The sequence below is a fragment of the Drosophila arizonae genome, chromosome 2, assembly GCF_054131065.1.
Source record: "Drosophila arizonae isolate 15081-1271.41 chromosome 2, UAZ_ARI_1.0, whole genome shotgun sequence".
Lineage (NCBI taxonomy): Eukaryota > Metazoa > Arthropoda > Insecta > Diptera > Drosophilidae > Drosophila > Drosophila arizonae.
In genome coordinates, this window is record NC_142922.1 from 18,943,475 (window position 1) to 18,964,212 (window position 20,738).

General features: G+C 42.7%; 4 protein-coding genes across 6 annotated transcripts; 3 read left to right on the forward strand and 1 right to left on the reverse strand.

The window, feature by feature from the left end:
- Positions 1-1,419: 1,419 nt before the first annotated feature.
- Positions 1,420-6,938, forward strand: LOC108620636 (uncharacterized). 3 transcript variants are annotated; one of them, XM_089464966.1, is made up of 6 exons: positions 1,420-1,574; positions 2,323-2,487; positions 3,724-4,404; positions 4,467-5,738; positions 5,798-6,440; positions 6,501-6,938. In XM_089464966.1, the coding sequence occupies exons 1-6, from the start codon at positions 1,548-1,550 to the stop codon at positions 6,746-6,748; spliced, it is 3,036 nt and encodes a 1,011-aa protein (XP_089321092.1). In that variant the 5' UTR covers positions 1,420-1,547; the 3' UTR covers positions 6,749-6,938. The 3 variants fall into 3 exon arrangements, with proteins under 3 accessions (XP_089321092.1, XP_089321094.1, XP_089321098.1); XM_089464968.1 differs by lacking the exons at positions 1,420-1,574; positions 2,323-2,487 and adding an exon at positions 3,252-3,379; XM_089464972.1 differs by lacking the exons at positions 1,420-1,574; positions 2,323-2,487 and adding an exon at positions 3,308-3,456.
- Positions 6,939-7,187: 249 nt separating this feature from the next.
- LOC149270497 (developmentally-regulated GTP-binding protein 2) lies at positions 7,188-8,883 on the forward strand. Its single transcript, XM_089464978.1, has 4 exons — positions 7,188-7,375; positions 7,505-7,705; positions 7,773-8,437; positions 8,499-8,883. Exons 1-4 carry the CDS (start codon positions 7,312-7,314, stop codon positions 8,658-8,660), a joined length of 1,092 nt encoding a protein of 363 aa, XP_089321104.1. The 5' UTR covers positions 7,188-7,311; the 3' UTR covers positions 8,661-8,883.
- Positions 8,877-10,921, reverse strand: Nup58 (nuclear pore complex protein Nup58). Its single transcript, XM_089464975.1, has 2 exons — positions 9,756-10,921; positions 8,877-9,699 (listed from the first exon to the last, which is right to left on the reverse strand). Exons 1-2 carry the CDS (start codon positions 10,752-10,754, stop codon positions 8,965-8,967), a joined length of 1,734 nt encoding a protein of 577 aa, XP_089321101.1. The 5' UTR covers positions 10,755-10,921; the 3' UTR covers positions 8,877-8,964.
- A 285-nt stretch (positions 10,922-11,206) lies between these two features.
- LOC149270499 (protein bourbon) lies at positions 11,207-12,236 on the forward strand. The gene has a single exon (XM_089464979.1). The coding sequence runs from the start codon at positions 11,306-11,308 to the stop codon at positions 11,783-11,785; it is 480 nt and encodes a 159-aa protein (XP_089321105.1). The 5' UTR covers positions 11,207-11,305; the 3' UTR covers positions 11,786-12,236.
- Positions 12,237-20,738: the final 8,502 nt, after the last annotated feature.

The window sequence follows — 20,738 nt, forward strand, 5'->3', positions numbered from 1 at the left end:
ATTAAATAAAAAAAAAATAAAAAAAAATAAGGCAGAGCTAGATAAATTAGTAATCAAAGAAACTTTTAACTTTGACGAAGGCCAACTCATCTGTAATGAGAACTACTCAAAGCTGTACGTAAGCCCATAGAATTAGTGCATACAAATCATCTGGAAAACTGCACAGAAATACGTTTCAAATGAAACCGCAAGTGAATTAGTTTTTCATTAGAAAACCAGTAATTAAATTAAGTGGCCCAAGTGTTAGACGGAATCTGATGAGCTGTCTAGGAGCAGCCACTACACACGCACATACATATATTTAGAAGACAAGTCCGGTGCCACCTGTGAAAGGGGGCGTCTGTGTATCCATAGCTAACCTTGAAGCATATATCACACACACACACACATACTCACACACACACATAGATATCCACAAGATGCCTATGCTTAGGCGTGCGGCCTTTTGCCACGCTCATTGCAGCTGCAGCACTCAACGCCTTTGCCGTAGACACTTAAGCAACACATCCTTTGGCCTTCCGACAACAACAACAACAACAACAACAGCAACAACAACTCGTCATCAGCGTCGTTATTAAATTATCTCTGATGCGATAATAACACACACTTAAGTTGCTCGCCGTGGATCTAACTAAGGTTTCCTCTCTTAGCGCCCTGCCCCGCCCCCATTCCCCCAGCACCCCGCCTGATTGTGTTATAAAAAGCTGCTGATTTTTCTATAGTTTATTCGAATGCAGTCGAGCGTGCCGCTGCTTTTGGACCTGGACCGGAGTACTTGCCACAAGCTGTGGCTAGATGCGGCGCTTGCTTTTCAACCAAACCAAAAATTGCCCCGCACCACCCGCTGCACTCATTGGGTCTCTGGCAATCGCTTTAAGTGGTGCTCTTAACTTTCTGCTGATGGCAGCAGGCGGTGCGAGGCGAGACGCTGGCAAAGATTTCTTCTCAATGTTTTTTTTAGCTTGCATAGTTTTTATTAGACTTGTGGGGAGACTTTTCTATTTGGACAGGCTGCACGTCATTGAAAATTTCTATAATACATTTTATATTCGCGCCTATGAGTTGTGTCTTGGCGAAGGCTAAAAAGGTAGCGAAGGTCGCTCAAAGTGTGCAAGAGCGAGAATTGTTGCTCTGATTTGCATGAGGACATGAATTATTCACATTTTATTCAGGAGTCAAAGGAGTCAAAGTTACACTCGCATCTTTACTAGCCAAAGGGCTAAAAAAATTTATAAGGACACGATTTGTTCTCTGAGTGAGTCTATAACTGTTTCGAGTTCTTTTACAAATCAGAGACACTTGTAATTTTTCCAGCTCTTTTAAAATAAATTGTAAAAATTTTTAGAGCTGATTCTTCCCGTTTATCCGTTACATTAAGGTCTGATTTATTCTTTGCTGTTTCAGCAGAACTTAGACATTTTTTTCTTACTGAATACTAAATTCTATGTTTATCTCTTGACAGCCATGAAAAGTGATTCAAATAAATTCAATGATATTCGATGGAAAGCATTAATAACTGAAACAAAGATCCTAATTAATATCAAGATATGACGCTGCTATCCACTCTATTTCAGGTGAGTTTCTTATTTTACCGGTTTCCTGTTTGCAACAATTTGCACAACTATTCAAAAATTAATAAGACTTGTCTCTGCGTGTCTGTGTGTATGTGTGTGTGTGTGTGTGTCTGTGTAAAATGTGACCCACATCGGGCCACCACATGCGGAAGTCCATTGAATGGAAAGTTGCAGCCAGCTTAAGCAACCTCCAGCCACCCCAACTCCCCAAGGCGAGTTCCATTCATGAGGCGAGGACATTGAACCGGCTTCGAAATGGTTAATAAGGGAGTTGCGTACGGGGCTGGGCGAGCGGGGGGTGCCGCCCTTAGGGGTTGAACGCAACAGTTGCCCAGGTGGAGAGCTACCCAGTGCGTCATTGTCGCCAATGTTGATAAACAAACCTGTAGCCGACTCTGTGGCAGCACGTGTGCCCCCTGCTCGGTGGTTAGTTAGTTGTTGCATGTTCGGCTAGTGGTTGCGGTGCCAGGGGGTGGCTCGTGCCCGTGCGGCGCATGCGCCGGCTCCGAGCAGCTGAGCGCTCCGCTGTGACGTCGCTATTGATTTTTACACGGCCAGAAGACGCGCATCGCTGCGCACTGCATTTCGTGCTGCCGCCTTCAATATAAAATAGAAAAAGAAAAAAAAAAAAGAAGCGCACACACAAACGCACAAACACGCACAGAAAATGCATTAAAAAGAATAGTGAAAATTAACAACAATAATTAGCGAAACATTGCTAAATAATTCATAAACCTTCGGCTGGCAGGCAAAGGAGCTGCGCGCTGGCAATACGGAAGCGTGGCCCAACATGATTAAACTGCGACCATATGTGCCCTCCAAGCGCATCGCCATACGGGACTCCTCGATTGATGAAGACATCAGCGACGACGTGGACGATGAGGTGTTCATCAAGGACGCCAGATCCGCCAAGGTGAGTCACCAAGTGAACTCATCTCCTGTTTTTTTTTTTTATCGGTGTAATAAATCAGCCAGAAAATTTGATGCTGCTCGCTGCGCTCGGTTCGTGTTCCTAAATTCGCTTTCGCTTTCTTTTCACTCTCGCTGTAAACGGCGCATCAGAGATTTTTTCTTCTTTTAAACATATGCGACAGCATTTGGAGGCCTTTCACTTGCATTCACTGTTTGTTTTTTATATTAGTTTAGATTTGTTTTGGCATCTGGCCAAGTTCTGCTTTAGGCTGTCTTAGCTCCAAAAAAAAAAATATACTAATTTGGCCTGACTGTAAAAATCTCTTGATTATGTCGATTGCGATTTTCAATATATTTCTTTTAGACTAATATTTTTTTTTAATTGTGCTAAATTTTATTATAGATATATCTGTATATTTATATATATATATATATTTTTTTTTATTATATTTATCTGATTTTAACTGTTTTAGAATAGTAACAGACAATCACTTCAGCAAAATTCCGACAGTTTTCAAATTTGGAATTGTTAGGCGAAACGCGATCGAAATTGTTGAGTGGAACACGTCATAAAGCGTTACTGATTGCATTTACCCAATTAATATTTGTATAGTATATATACTACGACCCCATCTCTGCATCTCCGCGGGGATGTAGCTGCCTGGCAGATTGCGCAAGTATTTGTTTTGTAGGCTAATTGTAATTGGACTATTATCGATTGCAACAGGGAATAACCATCCATAACAAGCATCATCATCTTCGAATAAAGTAGGCTGAGTAAATTATTTCACAATCTATATGACAGCGCCTAGCCAGTAAATGCAGTCGACAGTGGAACGTTTAAAGTAGAGGCTTCTACTTTAAGTTTGCCCCGTAAAATATAAATATTTTCGGTGATTCCAAATAAAACCAGAGATATACATATTTAAAGACCTTTCGCTTCGAAATAACTGAGCTCAAATAAGTAAAAGTATATCATCTAAGCTAGTACGATATATACTGGAACTAGCGATTTCTACTACTTTGTACATAATATTCATATGTTAATTAGGGATTGTTAATTAAGCTTATCGGGCGAATTCAAACGAGCATTCGCCTAGAGATAATATTCGGCCTTAGCCTTGGGCGAATTCGCTGTCTGCTCTAAGCAATGCGAATTCGCTCTTATTTCGCACCGTTTTGGTTCATATTGTCTCTCGTTTAATCTAAATCTCTTGCATCCTTTCTCCAATTGCAGCGCAGCGAAGAGCAGGGACTGAAGCGTCCGTTGATGGCGCCGCGTCGCAAGCACAGCTCCGGCTCGATCAACAGCTCGACGCCCATTATGAAGCAACACAAGAGGCGGCGCTGCTGCCGCTGCTGTGAGCCCTTCTGCTACGCCTTGGCCGCGCTGACCGTGCTCTGCGCGCTGCTCAGCCTGGGGGCGCTGATGCTGACGCTGTTCCCGCAGCCGATGCAGCGCATCCATCACTGGTGGCGCGAGGATGCCCAGCTGGCAATGTTGTCCATTAATGGTGACGGCAGCGGCGGCAGGATCAGCTATGGCAGCAGCCTGGGCACAGAATTCGTGCCCTGCACTCAGATCAGCGTGCAGCGCTTGTGGACGCGCAGCTTGGCCCGGATGAACAGCGAGAGTCCGTTGCGGGCGGCCGACCTGAATGGCGACGGCATCAAGGACGTCATCTTTGGCTACGGCGTGGATGACAATATACATTACGAGGGCATTCCGCTGCCACGCTGCAAATCCGCCCAGCAGGGCGACGACGTGCCCTGCGAGGGCGGAGTCGTGGCGCTCAATGGACGCGACGGCTCCACGCTGTGGCAAACGTGGAGCGTGGCGAACGTCTTCTCGCTGCACTGCAACACGGACATAGATCGGGATGGCGGCGTCGACTGCGTAGCGGCGGGCAGATTGGGCGTGAGTAGCAGCTCCCACTGAGTCTGGATGACTCTCGCTTTAACTATTTTGTTCCGTTGCAGATGATCTTTGCCATCAATGGACGCACAGGCCAAGTCATCTGGAACTTCCACGAACTGGAGGTGGAGACCAACTCGCCCATTGTTATGGATCTCTACACGATCAACGTGCTGCGCGACCTGGACGGCGACGAGGTGCCGGAGCTGATAGCTGCGCATCTCGAGGAGCGCGAGGAGTCTAAGGCGGGCCACATCAAGCTCATCTCCGGCAAGACGGGCAAGGTGCTGCGCAGCATACCCACGCCGCACCGCGAGGAGATGTTCGTGCCCATCCAGCTGCTGACCCGCGCCGACGGCACTGAGCTACTGCTCATGCTTACCGGGGGCCAGAACACGGCTGGTGGCATCTACAGTCTCCGGCTGCTCACACTGATGGCGCACACGAGCGAGAAGCACTTCACTCCACTGTATCAGCAGTCCAGGTCTGGCTTGATGGTGCCCGCCGTGCTGACCGACCTCAATGGCGATGGCATCACCGACGTGGTCGTCGCCGCCTTCAACAGCAGCGTCTTTGCCTTCGACGGCAAAAACTATAGCCAACTCTGGAACTACACGTTCCCGGCCAGCGAGTGCGTCAGCGCCATTGTGCCGGGCCACTTTGATCGGGACAATGTGACCGACTTCATGGTCAAATACAATACGGGTCCGGGCTTCCCCGTCTACTACTACTCGCAGACCACAATTCTGGACGGGCGCACCGGGCAGCCGCTGCTCGATGCCATGATGACGGACGCGGGCGGCGCCAGTAGCCTGCTGGGCGGCGTGTCCATTTCGCAGAGCTTTGGTGGTGACTTCTTCCTGCACTGGCAGCTGCAGTGCCGCAACAGACCCAATGCGCGAGATGCCTACGAGTTTGTGCCGGACAGCGACATCATCTTGCAGGCACGGGCGGACACCTGCCGGCTGCGCTACAACGAATCGACGGTGCTCAAGCTCTATGCGATCGCGCGGCACATTGAGCCGCCGGGCGCGGTGCTGTTCAGCACAGATGATCTGGAGGTGCAGCTGAATCGCACACAGAGGCCGTCGCCAACGGGCAAACAGTCGCCGCTGAAGCATCCCAAGCTGCTCAAGAAGCTGCTGGCCAATCGGGAACAGTTGCTCAGGCAGGCAGCCGCAGCTGATGCAGCGGAGGAGCTGCAGTCGCAGGCTCAGTCTGGTGCGGGTGCGGTCAAGTACACTAAGCACCGCAAGCATCCGCTGCCGGAGCTTCTGCCGGACAACGAGCTGCCCGGCTTCGGCGGCGGATACATCAAGGAGCCCTACAAAGAATTTGTGAGTTATTTGAATAGATTTGAGTCAGAAATTCTTAACAGCTGCAGCTTCTCTTGCAGAAGGACTACGAGCCATTGCCGCTGCCTGCAGAGAATCCCAATGCCATGCGCGTGCCGGAGGAGTACGAGCTAGTCTACAACGATGAGGTGCCCCAGATACCAGAGCAAAACGAGCGGCCCATCCACCTTCGCAGCAAATATCCTAGTGGCAACAATCGGGATGTGCGCAGTGGCAATCTGGAAGGCATCAGCAGCACCAGCAGCCCCACCACCAGCACCTCTAGTCTGCCGCTGTCGGCGCAGTCGCCGCTTAGCCTGTGGGATCTGGAGCTCGACAATGAGGCCCAAGAGCAGGCAGCAGATGCAGCAGCTGCAGCGGCAGCTGTAACCGCTTCCAGCACACAGTCGCTGTATCGCCGACGCAAGCGACAGCGGCGCGATGATTCAGCTGCGGCCAGCAGCAGCAGCAGTGCTTCCTCTACAGCTGGCGAGGATGGGGCAGCGACGACTGAGACTGCACAGACAGAGGACTGGTATTTGGCATCCATCTCGTCAACGGGCATTCTGCTCAAGGCGCTGTCTAATGTGAGCTCCGCGCTCGACTTTGCCTTCGTGCTTAACATACGCGAGTCGGAGGCGTATCCACCGTTGTTCTCGCCGCAGGATCTCAGCTGCGTCGAGGAGAAAATAAGCGCCTATAAAAGTGAGTTTATTTATTACTACTTTTGAAAATAATTCACATATTTATTTATTATCTCTGCAGGCTATACCGCCGATAACTTGCGCGTGCTGCGCAAGCAATTCCTTAAACAGTGCCTGAGCGAGCGGCTCGTGGACACGGAGCCCGACTTGCCGAAGTACGAGGCACAGTTGATAATTACAAGAATTGGCATAACATGCACCTGCCACACACTGCAGCCGGGTGAGGTGTGCTCTGAGCTGAATCCAATTGATGCACAGCGCTGGACTGAGTTCATGGGCAACGATGGCAATGGCTATTATGCCAACTAAAAATCTAAGTCTATCCTACTAAAAGCTCTTCGCTCTCTCTCTCTCTCTCTCTACTCTACAATAATTGTAATTAATCGATTGTCATTAGTGTCTATGTGGCTGTTTCGTGTTATTGTAACAGTATTTATGTGTGTCATTGTGTATATTTTCGGATTTTTTAAAATACAATTAAATATTTAAACTTATGAAATGCCCGCCAATATGCTGCAGCTCGAAATGGCTTTCAAAGAGGGTGGCAACTCTATAGCAAACTAATCAAAGTGAGGATAGTTGCAACAGAATATCGGCAGTTGAGTAAAAAGAAGTTTTTAGGTATACGAATCAACTTAATGATTATTAATAATTATAATTATTTTTAAGAATTTTTGATTAATTATATTCCACAAATTAAATGTAAACAATTAATGTTATCACAAAGTATCGATAAGTCAGCTTATCGATACGATTGTCCGTGCCTGGTTCAGCACTAGAAAGTCAAACTTTAGACAACAACAAGAGCGTTGCAGCTGCCTAAATAATATTATTAACTTAATGCTGCGCCCTAGACATATACAAACACCAGCATGGGCATTCTAGAGAAGATTGCAGAGATCGAGCGAGAAATCGCGCGTACCCAAAAGAACAAAGGTATGTGCAAATATATGTATAGAAACCGGCGCAGACAACGCGGAGTCGGAATTCGCATTGCTGGCAATGGCGTTGCCAGCTATCGGAATTTAGGGTTAGAATTCATTTGGCAATTCTTGAATCTTGCAGCAACCGAATACCATTTGGGCCTGCTCAAGGCGAAGTTAGCCAAGTATCGCTCGCAGCTGCTGGAACCAGCCAAAAAAGGCGAAAAGGGCGAAGGATTTGATGTGCTGAAAAGCGGCGATGCGCGTGTTGCGCTTATTGGATTCCCCAGTGTGGGCAAGTCCACCATGTTGTCCACACTGACCAAAACCGAATCGGAAGCGGGTGAGTGGGGCGTGGTAGTCAGAATGCAGACACCTTATATATAATGATTGCCTCTTACTGCACACAGCCAACTATGAGTTCACCACACTGACATGCATCCCCGGCGTAATTGAGTACCAGGGCGCCAATATACAGCTGCTCGATCTGCCGGGTATCATCGAAGGCGCTGCCCAGGGCAAAGGTCGTGGTCGTCAGGTGATAGCCGTGGCACGCACAGCAGATTTGGTGCTCATGATGTTGGATGCCACCAAGCCGAATGTGCATCGCGAACTGCTAGAGCGAGAGCTGGAGTCCGTGGGCATACGTCTGAACAAGCGAAAACCCAACATATACTTCAAACAAAAAAAGGGCGGCGGTCTGAGTTTTAATTCCACCTGCGCCCTGACGCGCTGCAGCGAAAAAATGGTGCAAATGATTCTGCACTCGTTCAAGATCTTTAATGCAGAGGTTCTCTTCCGCGAGGATTGTACAGAGGATGAGTTCATTGATGTGGTCACGGCCAATCGCGTCTATTTGCCTTGCCTGTATGTGTATAATAAGATTGATCAGATCTCCATAGAGGAGGTGGATCGACTGGCTCGACAGCCCAACTCCATTGTGGTCAGCTGTAACATGAAGCTCAATCTGGACTACATGCTGGAGGCGCTCTGGGAGGCACTGCAGCTGATCCGGGTATACACCAAAAAGCCTGGTGCCCCGCCAGACTTTGACGATGGCTTGATTCTGCGAAAGGCAAGTAACTTGGCAACTTAATGTAATGGAATCCCTTTTAATCCTGCGCGCTCTCTCACAGGGCGTCACCGTGGAGCACGTGTGTCATGCCATCCACCGGACGTTGGCCGCACAATTCAAGTATGCATTAGTCTGGGGCACTTCCACCAAATACTCGCCACAGCGCGTGGGCATAGCCCATGTCATGGCTGACGAGGATGTCATACAGGTGGTCAAGAAGTAAATCGCATTTGTTGAGCGCTTAGCCTTGGCATTAATGGAGTTGAAATATATATTATATTCTACCTAAAACAACCCAATTGTGCAGATCGTCCATCTGTTGTAGCATTATCTTTCCTCAAAAATATAAAACTGTGCCGGCTTATTGAGAGTCGTCAGGTCACTTCTTGGAAGATGCCGATGGTTTCTCTTCCTGCCTGCCCAGGAATAAAGCCGAATATTTTAAATTGCATGATCGTCCTTAATAATTTTATTGACTGATCGAACAAAACAACTAAAATCAAAAATTAAAAATCATATTCAATTATTCAGCATTTGGATGCGGATGCATTGCTGGCCGTTGCCGCTGAGGCAGCTGCGTAGCTCTTGTTCAGCGTGCTCATCGCCGAGATGTTGGTGAAGGGCGTCGGGCCGCTGCTGATGCGTTGTGGCTCTACTACGGTGGGCACGGTTGGCTTTTCCAGGGCGGCAAACACATTGGTGGTATCTCTCATGCGATATCGGCGTAGATTCAAGTACTGCTCCTTCTGCTCCTCGACGCGTTGGTGGATCTCATGCAGGCGACCAGCTAGCGAGATAAAGGCTTCGTTCAGCTGGCGAAAGCCTCGCTTCAGATCCGCGGGCGATATACTTTGCGGATTGGCTAGCGCTTGCATGTGGTTTTCTGTTTGTAGGATCTGCTGCCGAAAGGCAATCAGATCCTCCTCGTACTTGGCCACCAGGCATTGGAAGTATTGAAAAGGTGCTCCGTTCTCGAACTGCAGTGCGGCGGGCGTGTCCTGTGTCCGCTGCGCCATCTCCAGGGATTGAATGGCCTTGGCCGTTTCGCTGCGCAGCTGCTTGATGTGCCGATTGTTCGCATCCACCGAATTGGCCACGTTTTGGAGGACCCAGCGCAGATTCGTTATCTCGTGACTCACATTGGTGAGCTTAGAGGTCGACGTGCGTCCAATGTCCGACGATATTGTCTTTTGCTGCTTGATGTAACTCTTCAGGGCATCCACAGTCTTCACTATCTCGTCCGGCACTTGGGTCTCCTTGATCTATAATGAAAGGACAATTAATGATGCTGCTTTCTGATGCTAGTGACCACAATTACCTTGATCCCGTCCTGCTTGTTGTCGCCTATCTTGGGCTGAGTGGCGCTTACATCGATGCCGCCAAGGCCCACAAACGTGGGAGCCGCTGCTGCTGCCGGCTGTTGGCCTGTCGATAATGGCTTACCGAAGATTCCTCCTGTAGCTGCGGGCGCAAACGAACCGCCCAGCCGCATACTCGAATTGAACGGCTGCGCTGTGGACGTCGTTGTGGTCGTGTTGAAGTTGAGACTGGCTGCGGTTGTTCCCAGCGGCTTGTTAAATGAAAACGCGCCAGTGCCTGATCCGAGAGTTCCCGTTCCTGTCGTTCCGAAAGCAGGCGGCGCAGTGGTAGGCGCGGATGTCAAGGGGTTGGAGAAACTGAAGGTGGGCGCCACCGTAGCGGTTGCCGCGCCGAATGCAGGTGCAGCGGCAGGAGCGCCAAAAGTTGATGTTCCACCTCCAAGGCTGCCAAAAGCGGGGGCTGCTCCTGCAGTGCTGCCGAAAGCAGGTGCAGTAGACGCGGGCGCACCAAAAGTGGAGCCAGTGGCTCCAGTTCCAAATGCGGGAGCCGCACCGAGACCGCTAAACGCCGGCGTACTCGTTGCTGCCCCAAAGGCGGGCGCTGCTGCAGTCGCACCAAATGCAGGCGCTGCCGTCGTCGCGCCAAATGCCGGCGTCGCAGTCGCTGCGCCAAATGCTGGTGTAGTCGTAGAGCTGCCGAAGGTAGGCAAGGTTAGGCCGCCGCTCATTGGAGCGACTGCAGCTGAAGCTGGCGAGCCGAAATTGAGCGTTGGCGCTGTGCTTGCTGCTGTCGGCGCGAAATTGAAGCTGGGTGCTGCTGCGCCGACCGCGGCGCCTGCTGCTCCGGCCAGGCTTGATGTAGCCGTAGCAGCGCCAAAGGCTGGCGGCGGGGCGCTTGTTGCTGGTCGCGCGCCAAAACTGAAGGCGCCTGTAGCTGGTGCCGCAGTGCTGCCGCCCAAGCCGGTATTCGTGGTGGGTGTGCCGAACGAAAAGGACATCGTTTAACGTGTTATCAATTTAAAACAGTTGGAATATCAGCTTAATTAATGGCTCAAAACTAAATTTCACAATAAACTAAAGCCCACACTAAATAATTTATCGATAGGTAATAAATATGTTCCGAAAATTCAACTAGTTCATTATCACAATCAACTCAGGACTCAAAAAAGTTATCGATAAGTTTTATATAGTTGGCTTTAAATTCATAGCTAGTTAATGACTCAAAAATAATATTCATTAGCTAAAGCAAAGCATGTTTTCAGCATTAGTAACATAATCATTAAAACATATATATGCAATAATTAATAATTTAGCTAAACATTTGATTGAAATTGTTGCACTCATACATGTTGCTTTTTCGGCCAGACATGAACCTCCAAGCAAACAGCTGTTCACTATACATGCGACTAGCGAGTGCTGCCACCTTTTCACATTAGTAACAAAAAAATTCGCTAGGGGCGCTATATCTCATTTAGCCTTTTACAGTTATTTTCACTTAACAAGTGATCTTAGTTCTCACTCGTGTTTAATTGCAATTTTCTGCAGAGCAATGGCCGCATTAGAAGAAAAATATACAAAGTATCTAGATGAAAGCGGCATATTGCCGCGCCTAGTCGAGATATTGGAGAAATTGGTGGATTTGGATCCACTGCCCGCGGATCCGCTTATGGAAATTCTGGATGCACTCGGCTGCCAGCTCATACCGCAGGCTCAAATGAAGTCGTTGGAAAGGAAAGTATCGCGCGCACAGGATGAGCTGCGCTATCTGCGTCGTGTGCTGATTGAGCTCGGCGGCCAGGACGAGCTGTACGACAGTGACACGGACGAGGACGAATATGTGGGTCAGGTTACCGAGATGGGAGTTACGCCGCTTTACTCGCCCAACACTTCTAGCGAGGACGACAGCTCGACATCTCAGTATATTTTGGAGGCATCGATTTCTGTCAGCGAGCAGCAGCAGCAGCAACACGTGCAGGAGCAAGAGCCCTGCTGCAGCCATGATCTGCGGATAAATGCGCATCATTTCTAAATGAATCCATTTATGTATCGAGTACATATAGACAAATTATAATGTATGCATATATACATACATACTTTTAACTTTTAACTGCGCTGACAGTATCTCAAAATTTACATTTCTTCACAATTTATTAACTATTTGATTAGTTCAGACAGCGCTAGATCGTTGCACATTATGTAAACCTATATTAATATCTTGGTATATCGGTATTAATAGCCAAAAGACCATGCAAGAACATGGCGTATCGTTAAAATCGAATATATGTATTTAGAGTGTCAAATACATTTATTCACATTTCTTCAAGTTTCAAATTATTGCCTAGAGCTTGATATCATGTCAGAAAATTTAATAATATATACACATAATAATTACTTGCGTGGAAGTTCTTCGAACTGAAATATATAATATAATATAATATATATGAATATTGAATTAATAAAATCGAAAATAATAAACTTAATATTAATCATCTTTAATATAAAATGAAATTTAATATATTGTGAAATTCAAATGGCTCAAAGTCCTATTCAAGAGTATTTATGAAAAACTAAGATAATGATATGATTATAGTTTACATATTATTTTGTAAAAGTATGTACTAAAACTACTTACACCTCTACACTTATTTAAATGATACTTAGACTAGAAAAACGCTGAATTATAATGTAGCCATATCTCTATATGGATTTCGTTAAACGATCTCAAATACTGACAAATCAAATTGTTATTACGTAGCAGGAACTTCGCTTCAAGTGAGGCAGGGGATAGTATATTTTATGATGTTACCTGTGGGAAATCAATAGGTCAATAAGCCGCATCGTGTGCACCGCTTCAGCTGTTGCATCCGCAAATAGCGCAAAACAAAACAACAATTCAATTAACTCGAAACATGCCGTCCATGTTGACAACTGCAAACTTCATTTACTAAAGCCCTTATCCAATAGCAAATAAGATGCGGAATGTGACCGGAATGTGGGCCGCATAACGTAAATGCCGGATTGCCAAACTGTGAAACAAGTTCAGCTCAGCTCGAATAGTTTCGCTTGGCAGTTAATCCAAAATAGTGATCGGAATCTGTGCTGGGATTTAATGCACCTAGAAGAATTTTGAACGGTTGAGCTTGTAGCTAACTCAACATATTTGAATTGATTGATTGATTTAATTAATTTTAAAAATTGTAAATATATCAAATTGGTTTACTTACAATTTTTATAATGCGAATAATTTTACTTCCTCCAATATAATGCAAATTGGTTGAGAACTTTTTATTGAACTTTAATTACAAATAAATAAAATAATTGATGTCAAAGTAAATAAAAAATTTAAGCATTCAAAATTGTAGTTTCAAACTGAAGCGGTTGACACATTCAACTGTTGCAGTTTTTCATCAAATATTTTGTTAGGCAAAACGTTGAGTAAAATCTTTACAATACTTTACACTTAATAACTGTATGCTTAAAAAAAAAGAAAACATATTATGTACAACATCAAATATAAAAAATTGTTTTTACTATTTATTTGCCAATTCGGCGATAAATCCATCTAAGCCACAGTGAGCAGCTTTGCTGGAGGCGTGGGGCGTGGCAGCTGGCAGCTGCTCGTCGTTGTGATAAATAAAATGCAGCTCGAGTTGACATACATAAATATTAGCAAAACCGAGCGCACAACTTGCGATTGCTCGACTAGCAGCTACCCTGCACTGTGGGGGAGCACTACCATTAATATTACCACTACCATTATATATATCTAAAGGTACGTATAAATTAAGAGAATGAATATAAATATAAATTAAATAAATGAATATATATGTATATCGAAGCAACGTAATGTTTCAAATTGTGTTGGTTGAAGCTTCTTTGTCTATTACTCTATTTGTCAATATTCATACACATATATACATATACATACTCAATAGTTTACGCCACGCCCATTTCTGTCTGTTAGACAAAATCATCATAGAACGAATATGCCCAGGCTTGTCACTTTTAATGGGTAAACAACTAAAACATATTCACTCTCTCCCCATGTATGTATTTTATTTATTTGTTTGTGTGTGAAGAGGATAAAGAACACGCGCTGCGGGGGGCGTGGCATTTGCTGTCAACTGTAGCGGCTGCTTTTAATTGCGTTCTATTTTTTTTTTTTTTTTTTTTTTTTATTATTTTGTACAATTTATTTAGATTTTTTCTTCGCATTTTGACTTTGAATAATTGCTGCGGAAATTGCCTTTTAGCAGCAATTTTGTGGCTAAGCAGAAAGATAAAAAGGCAAAAATAAAAATAAAAAATAAAATAAAAACAAAGGCGCCGCGCGATAATTGATTGAAACAAAATGCAGTCGCATTGGTTTACAAATTTTTATTTTTATTTTTCGCTCTACTTTTTTTCTTCGTGCTGCCAACTAAGCTCCGCACAAGCTGCATACTTTTGGGCGCTTAATCTGTGCGTCCTGCGCAGCACAAAATCTGCTTTGCCTGCCTGCCTGTCTATCTGTCTCTCTCACTCTCTCTCCCTCTATCAGTCTGTCCGTCTACCTCTGTGTCAGTGTGTCTGTCTGACTGGCGTAAAACTTTAACCACGTAAAATACGAGCCCGCTGGGCAACAGCCGCAATACACACAACCACACAACACACAAAAAAGGACACGAGAAAAGAAATCCGCTCCGAAATGAACGAGCTGCAAACGTGGAGCATTCGAAATGCATATGAAAAACAACGGCTGCAATAAAAAAAAAAAAAAAACCGTGGCCAGTGTTGCCAGACTAGCTCGAATTTCGAATGAGCTATGCGAACCCAATTGCGGTGCTTAACGATTTGGGCCACATATTTGCTTTGGCTTCGGCTACAAATAGGTGCTATCTAGTTATAAAGGGCCTATTTCTAACTGTTAAGTTCGCAGTAGGACTTAAATTGCCAGCCCAGAAAATGCAACACAATAAATATCGTTAATTAAAACTCTCTATGCTAAACTATGATACGATCACTTAATATCGCTCTTCTTAGCGATTCTCATTATTATAAATAATTAATAACCTATATATACTATATTTATATAAATTATATATTTATCCATATTATTTACTGAATTCAGTTTATTTTGTATATAACCCATATTTTTTTTTTTAATTTTAATTTTCTTTGACTTTTCTTCCGGAATTTTCTAACCATCTAATATTTTCGTTCTATAGCACTGTATAGCTATTGAATCTATATACGGAATGCAGTTCGATATTTTGTGCAGCGCCTGACTCTACTGTCACGCCTCTCTTCTGCTCCAACTATCAACCGGAAACGCCAAAGCAACTGCAACACAGAAAGCAACCAAAAAATATATAAACGAAAATGGGCAAAGGGAAAATGAATGAAGTCGGAGCAGAGCGGAGCGGATCTCTGTGTGGGACGCCGCTTCAATTTCATGTCGGAGTAAATTTTAATTTACAGCTCTTTTGTGACCGCAGGTTTTGCCAGCATGCGAGCCGAAAACTTTTTCGCATTTTATTTTTATTTTATTTTTTTTCTTTCTTTTTTTAGTCGGTTAATTTGTTTTTCTTTCTGTTTTCCTGTGCGGATATATATGACTTTTGGGCTATTCGGTCAGTTTGGCATGTTGGCCAAAAAAAAAACAACATATATATATATATAGATATATATATATATAGATATATATATATATATATATATATATATATATAGATATATATATATATATATATATATATATATATATATATATATATATATATATATATATATATATATATATATATATATATATATATATATATATATATATATATACATATAGTATATCCCTGCCATTTGCTGCAGGGCCACATTTGCCATTAGTGCGAATAGCCGTTTGGGGGGTGTGGCCCGGCGTGGGCGGCCGACTGCACAAAAGGCGCCGCCGGACTAATTGCAGCTGGAAAAAGTCTAAACTGCGCTTCATTAGCGCCCGCTGAAAACTCTATTAGCCAAATGAGGCAGAGGCGGGAAAAGGGAAAAAGAGTCGAAAAAGTTGTACGCGTCGGAAAAACGTGCGGCGCCTAAATAATGTACAAAACTTTATTGGCAAATGCTAAACAAAAACAATTAAAATGCAATTAAAAAGCATGAATTACGAGTTACGGACGGAGTTTTCTTAACTTCAGGGGCGTGGCCAGGGAAATACTATATTTGCAGTATATATTATACATCATCTACATACAATCATTTATTTTTCCTGTTTTTTGTCAGCTTGAGCAAATTGCAGCTCAATTCGAACCGAAATACATCAATGTCTCACACACATGCAAAAAGAAAAGAAGATGAAAAAAACTTTGCACATTTTATCATTTATTGTCATTTTTCATGCTGCCAGCAGCAACAACAACAAGAACACTAAGGAGTTGGTAAGGCGGAAAAGGGAGACGGAAAGGGTTAACAATTTTTATGTGTCAACAAGAATAATTTGTGTCACGCAACGCAAAAACTTGGCTAAGAGATGACAAAATAGAAACAAGAACTGGCAAAAGTGTCGTAAACAAAAGCAGGCAGAATATTAATAATGAAAACAGGACAACCAGCATGAACATACACATACACACAAACAAACACACACGTACACAAACGTTTGAGACGACAAAAATGTGGAAGGAAATCAACAAGCATCTAGAAATTAATACCCACCTACACACACTTACACGCACACACACATTACTCTCCAGACTGACTCCGTTACAAACTGCCGCTAGCACGTGCTGCGTCCTGTCTATCTCTCTCTCTCTCTCTTTATCTGCATGTGTGTGTACACGTATCATAATCCTTTTGTTCTGCAACATTTTTTTTTAATCTGTGCAATGTTGTTTATACCCTGAACCCATTGAAAATGGGAAATTAGGGTATAATGGGTTTGTTGAAATGTATGTAACAGCAGAAGGAGGCGTGTCAGACCCCATAAAGTATATATATATTCTTGACCAGGGCGACGTCTGTCTGTCTGTCCGTCCGTCTGTCCGTCTGCTTGAACACATCGATCTCAAATGATATGAGAGTTGGCCCACAGCTTCAGAGGCTTTAGGCATTTATGGGGATATGCATTCATTGGGTTGCGCTTTTTTTCTGAAGGATCAAATTATGATGAATATTTTCACAAGGTTTATTAAGCACCTTACAGCGAGTTTCGTAGCATTCAGCTTTTGCCATGCAGCTGTCCTAATTCATGCAGTTGTTCTAGTTCTGTTTTTGTCACATTCACTAAAGGCGTTGAGCACATTGTCTTAATCATTTTTCATAAGGCTATGCCTTTTATTTGCAAGCAAATTCTGATCAATATTTCCACAAGTTTTATTAATGCACCTTCCATCGAGTCCCGTAGCATTCAGCTTTTGTCATGCAGCTGCCTTAACTCATGTTTCAAGCAAATATGATTAATATTTTCTCATGTTTCATAGATATCGATAGGTAGTTATCGAAGCCTATAAATAATTATCGAAATCGATAAATAGTTATCGAAGTCGATAAATAGTTATCGAAACCGCGCTTTTTTTCTGAAGGAGCAAATTCTGATCAATATTTCCACAAGTTTCATTAATGCACCTTCCATCGAGTCCCGTAGCATTCAGCTTTTGTCATGCAGCTGGCTTAACTCATGTTTCAAGCAAATATGATTAATATTTTCTCATGTTTCATAGATATCGATAGGTAGTTATCGAAGCCTATAAATAATTATCGAAATCGATAAATAGTTATCGATAAATAGTTATCATGGCGCTATGTTTAATAAAACGAGCAAATATGATCAATATTTCCACAAGTTTTATTAACACCTTACAGCGAGTCTCGTAGCATTCAGCTTTTGTCATGCAGCTGTCTTAACTCAAGTTTCAAGCAAATATGATTATTGAGAAAATTCTCATATTTCATAATGATCGAAATCGATAAATAGTCATCAAAATCGTTAAATAGTTATCGAAAACGATCAATAGTTATCTCGTAGCATTCAGCTTTTGTCATGCAGCTGCCTTAACTCAAGTTTCAAGCAAATATGATTAATATTTTCCCATGGCTCATAGATATCGATAAATAGTTATCGAAATCGATAAATAGTTATCGAAATCGATAAATAGGTATCGAAATCGTTAAATAGTTATCGAAAACGATTAATAGTTGTCTCGTAGCATTCAGCTTTTGTCATGCAGCTGCCTTAACTCAAGTTTCAAGCATATATGATTAATATGTTTTTGTCACATTCACTAAAGGCTCAACGCCTTTGTCTTAATCATTTTTCATAAGGCTATGCCTTTTATTTGCAAGCCAATTCTGATCAATATTGCCACAAGTTTTGTTTATGCACTTTCCATCGAATCCCGTAGCATTCAGCTTTTGTCATGCAGCTTCCTTCACTCTAGTTTTTGCCACATTCACTAGAAGAGTTGGCCCACAGTTTCAGACGCATTAGACATTCATGGGGCTATGCTCCTATACTCCAGTTTTTGCCACATTCACTAGTAAAGTTGGCGCACAGTTTCAGAGTCTTTAGGTATCTGTATCTATGCGGTTATTATGGGGCTGCGCTTTTTTTCTGAAGGAGCAAATTATAATGAATATTTTCACAAGGTTTATTAAGCACCTTACACCGACTCTCGTAGCATTCAGCTTCTGTCATGCAGCTGCCTTAACTCAAGTTTCAGGCAAATATGATTCATATTTTCTTATACTTCATGGATATCGATAAATAGTTATCGAAATCGATAAATAGTTATCGAAATCGATAAATAGTTATCGAAATCGATAAATAGTTATCTCGTTGCATTCCGTTTTTTTTACTAGAAGACTTGGCCCACAGTTTCAGAGGCTTTAGGTATCTATGCGTCTATGCATTCATGGGGCTGCGCTTTTTTTCTGAAGGAGCAAATTCTGATCAAGTTTTATTAATTTACACAAGTTTTATTAATTTACCTTCCATCGAGTCCCGTAGCATTCAGCTTTTGTCATGCAGCTGCCTTAACTCATGTTTCAAGCAAATATGATTAATATTTCCCATGGTTCATAGATATCGATAAATAGTTATCGAAATCGATAAATAGTTATCGAAATCGATAAATAGTTATCGAAATCGATAAATAGTTATCGAATTCGATAAATACTTATCGAAATCGATAAATAGTTATCGAAATCGATAAATAGGTATCGAAATCGTTAAATAGTTATCGAACACGATTAATAGTTGTCTCGTAGCATTCAGCTTTTGTCATGCAGCTGCCTTAACTCAAGTTTCAAGCATATATGATTAATATGTTTTTGTCACATTCACTAAAGGCGTTGAGCAGATTGTCTTAATCATTTTTCATAAGGCTATGCCTTTTGCAAGCCAATTCTGATCAATATTTCCACAAGTTTTATTTATGCACTTTCCATCGAGTCCCGTAGCATTCAGCTTTTGTCATGCAGCTTCCTTCACTCTAGTTTTTGCCACATTCACTAGAAGAGTTGGCCCACAGTTTCAGACCATTAGACATTCATGGGGCTATGCTTTTTTTCTGAACGAGCAAATGATGATGAATAATGATTTTATTAAACACCTTACCGCTGTAAGCAAGTCTCGTAACATTCAGCTTTGCCATGCAGCTAGCTGTCTTAACTCAAGTTTTAATAAAATATGATTATGATTATCATGTTTTATAGATATCGATAAATAGTTATCGAAATCAATAGTAGTTATCGAAGCCGATAAATAGTTATCGAAATCGATAAATAGTTATCTCGTAGCATTCAGCTTTTGTCATGCAGCTGCCTTCACTCCAGTTTTTGCCACATTCACTCGAAGAGTTGGCGCACAGTTTCAGAGTCTTTAAGTATCATCTATGCGGTTATTATGAGGCTGCGCATTTTTTCTGAAGGAGCAAATTATAATGAATATTTTCAAGGTTTATTAAGCACCTTACAGCGAGTGTCGTAGCATTCAGCTTCTGTCATGCAGCTGCCTTAACTCATGTTTCAGGCAAATATGATTCATATTTTCTTATACTTCATGGATATCGATAAATAGTTATCGAAATCGATAAATAGTTATCGAAATCGATAAATAGCTATCGAAATCGATAAGTAGTTATCGAAACCGATAAATAGTTATCGAAATCGATAAATAGTTATCGAAATCGATAAATAGTTACCGAAATCGATAAATAGTTATCTCGTTGTATTCCGTTTTTTTCACTAGAAGACTTGGCCCACAGTTTCAGAGGCTTTAGGTACCTATGCGTCTATGCATTCATGGGGTTGCGCTTTTTTTCTGAAAGAGCAAATTCTGATCAATATTTCCACAAGTTTTATTATTATTCCATCGAGTCCCGTAGCATTCAGCTTTTGTCATGCAGCTGCCTTAACACATGTTTCAAGCAAATATGATTAATATTTTCCCATGGTTCATAGATATCGATAAATAGCTATCGAAATCGATAAATAGTTATCGAAATCGATAAATAGTTATCGAAATCGAAATATCGAAAACGAGTAATAGTTGTCTCGTAGCATTCAGCTTTTGTCATGCAGCTGCCTTAACTCAAGTTTCAAGCATATATGATTAATATGTTTTTGTCACATTCACTAAAGGCGTTGAGCAGATTGTCTTAATCATTTTTCATAAGGCTATGCCTTTTGCAAGCCAATTCTGATCAATATTGCCACAAGTTTTATTTATGCACTTTCCATCGAATCCCGTAGCATTCAGCTTTTGTCATGCACCTTCCTTCAAATAATAAATCGATAAATAGTTATCGAAATCGATAAATAGTTATCGAAATCGATAAATAGTTATCGAAATCGATAAATAGTTATCGAAATCGATAAATAGTTATCGGAATCGATAAATAGTTATCGAACTCGATAAATAGTTATCAAAATCGATCAATAGTTATCTCGTTGCATTCAGTTTTTTTCACTAGAAGACTTGGCCCACAGTTTCAGAGGCTTTAGGTATCTAT

Excerpts from the sequence above, each read along its gene's own strand:
- LOC108620636 (XM_089464966.1), top strand. The coding sequence starts at position 1,548 with ATGACGCTGCTATCCACTCTATTTCAG. Across the intron at positions 1,575-2,322 it reads TGCTATCCACTCTATTTCAG|GCAAAGGAGCTGCGCGCTGG; the intron begins GTGAGTTTCTTA and ends TTCGGCTGGCAG. Across the intron at positions 5,739-5,797 it reads AGGAGCCCTACAAAGAATTT|AAGGACTACGAGCCATTGCC; the intron begins GTGAGTTATTTG and ends CTTCTCTTGCAG.
- LOC149270497 (XM_089464978.1), top strand. The coding sequence starts at position 7,312 with ATGGGCATTCTAGAGAAGATTGCAGAGATCGAGCGAGAAATCGCGCGT. Across the intron at positions 7,376-7,504 it reads GCGTACCCAAAAGAACAAAG|CAACCGAATACCATTTGGGC; the intron begins GTATGTGCAAAT and ends TGAATCTTGCAG. Across the intron at positions 8,438-8,498 it reads ATGGCTTGATTCTGCGAAAG|GGCGTCACCGTGGAGCACGT; the intron begins GCAAGTAACTTG and ends GCTCTCTCACAG.
- Nup58 (XM_089464975.1), bottom strand. The coding sequence starts at position 10,754 with ATGTCCTTTTCGTTCGGCACACCCACCACGAATACCGGCTTGGGCGGC. Across the intron at positions 9,700-9,755 it reads ACAAGCAGGACGGGATCAAG|ATCAAGGAGACCCAAGTGCC; the intron begins GTAATTGTGGTC and ends CTTTCATTATAG.
- LOC149270499 (XM_089464979.1), top strand. The coding sequence starts at position 11,306 with ATGGCCGCATTAGAAGAAAAATATACAAAGTATCTAGATGAAAGCGGC.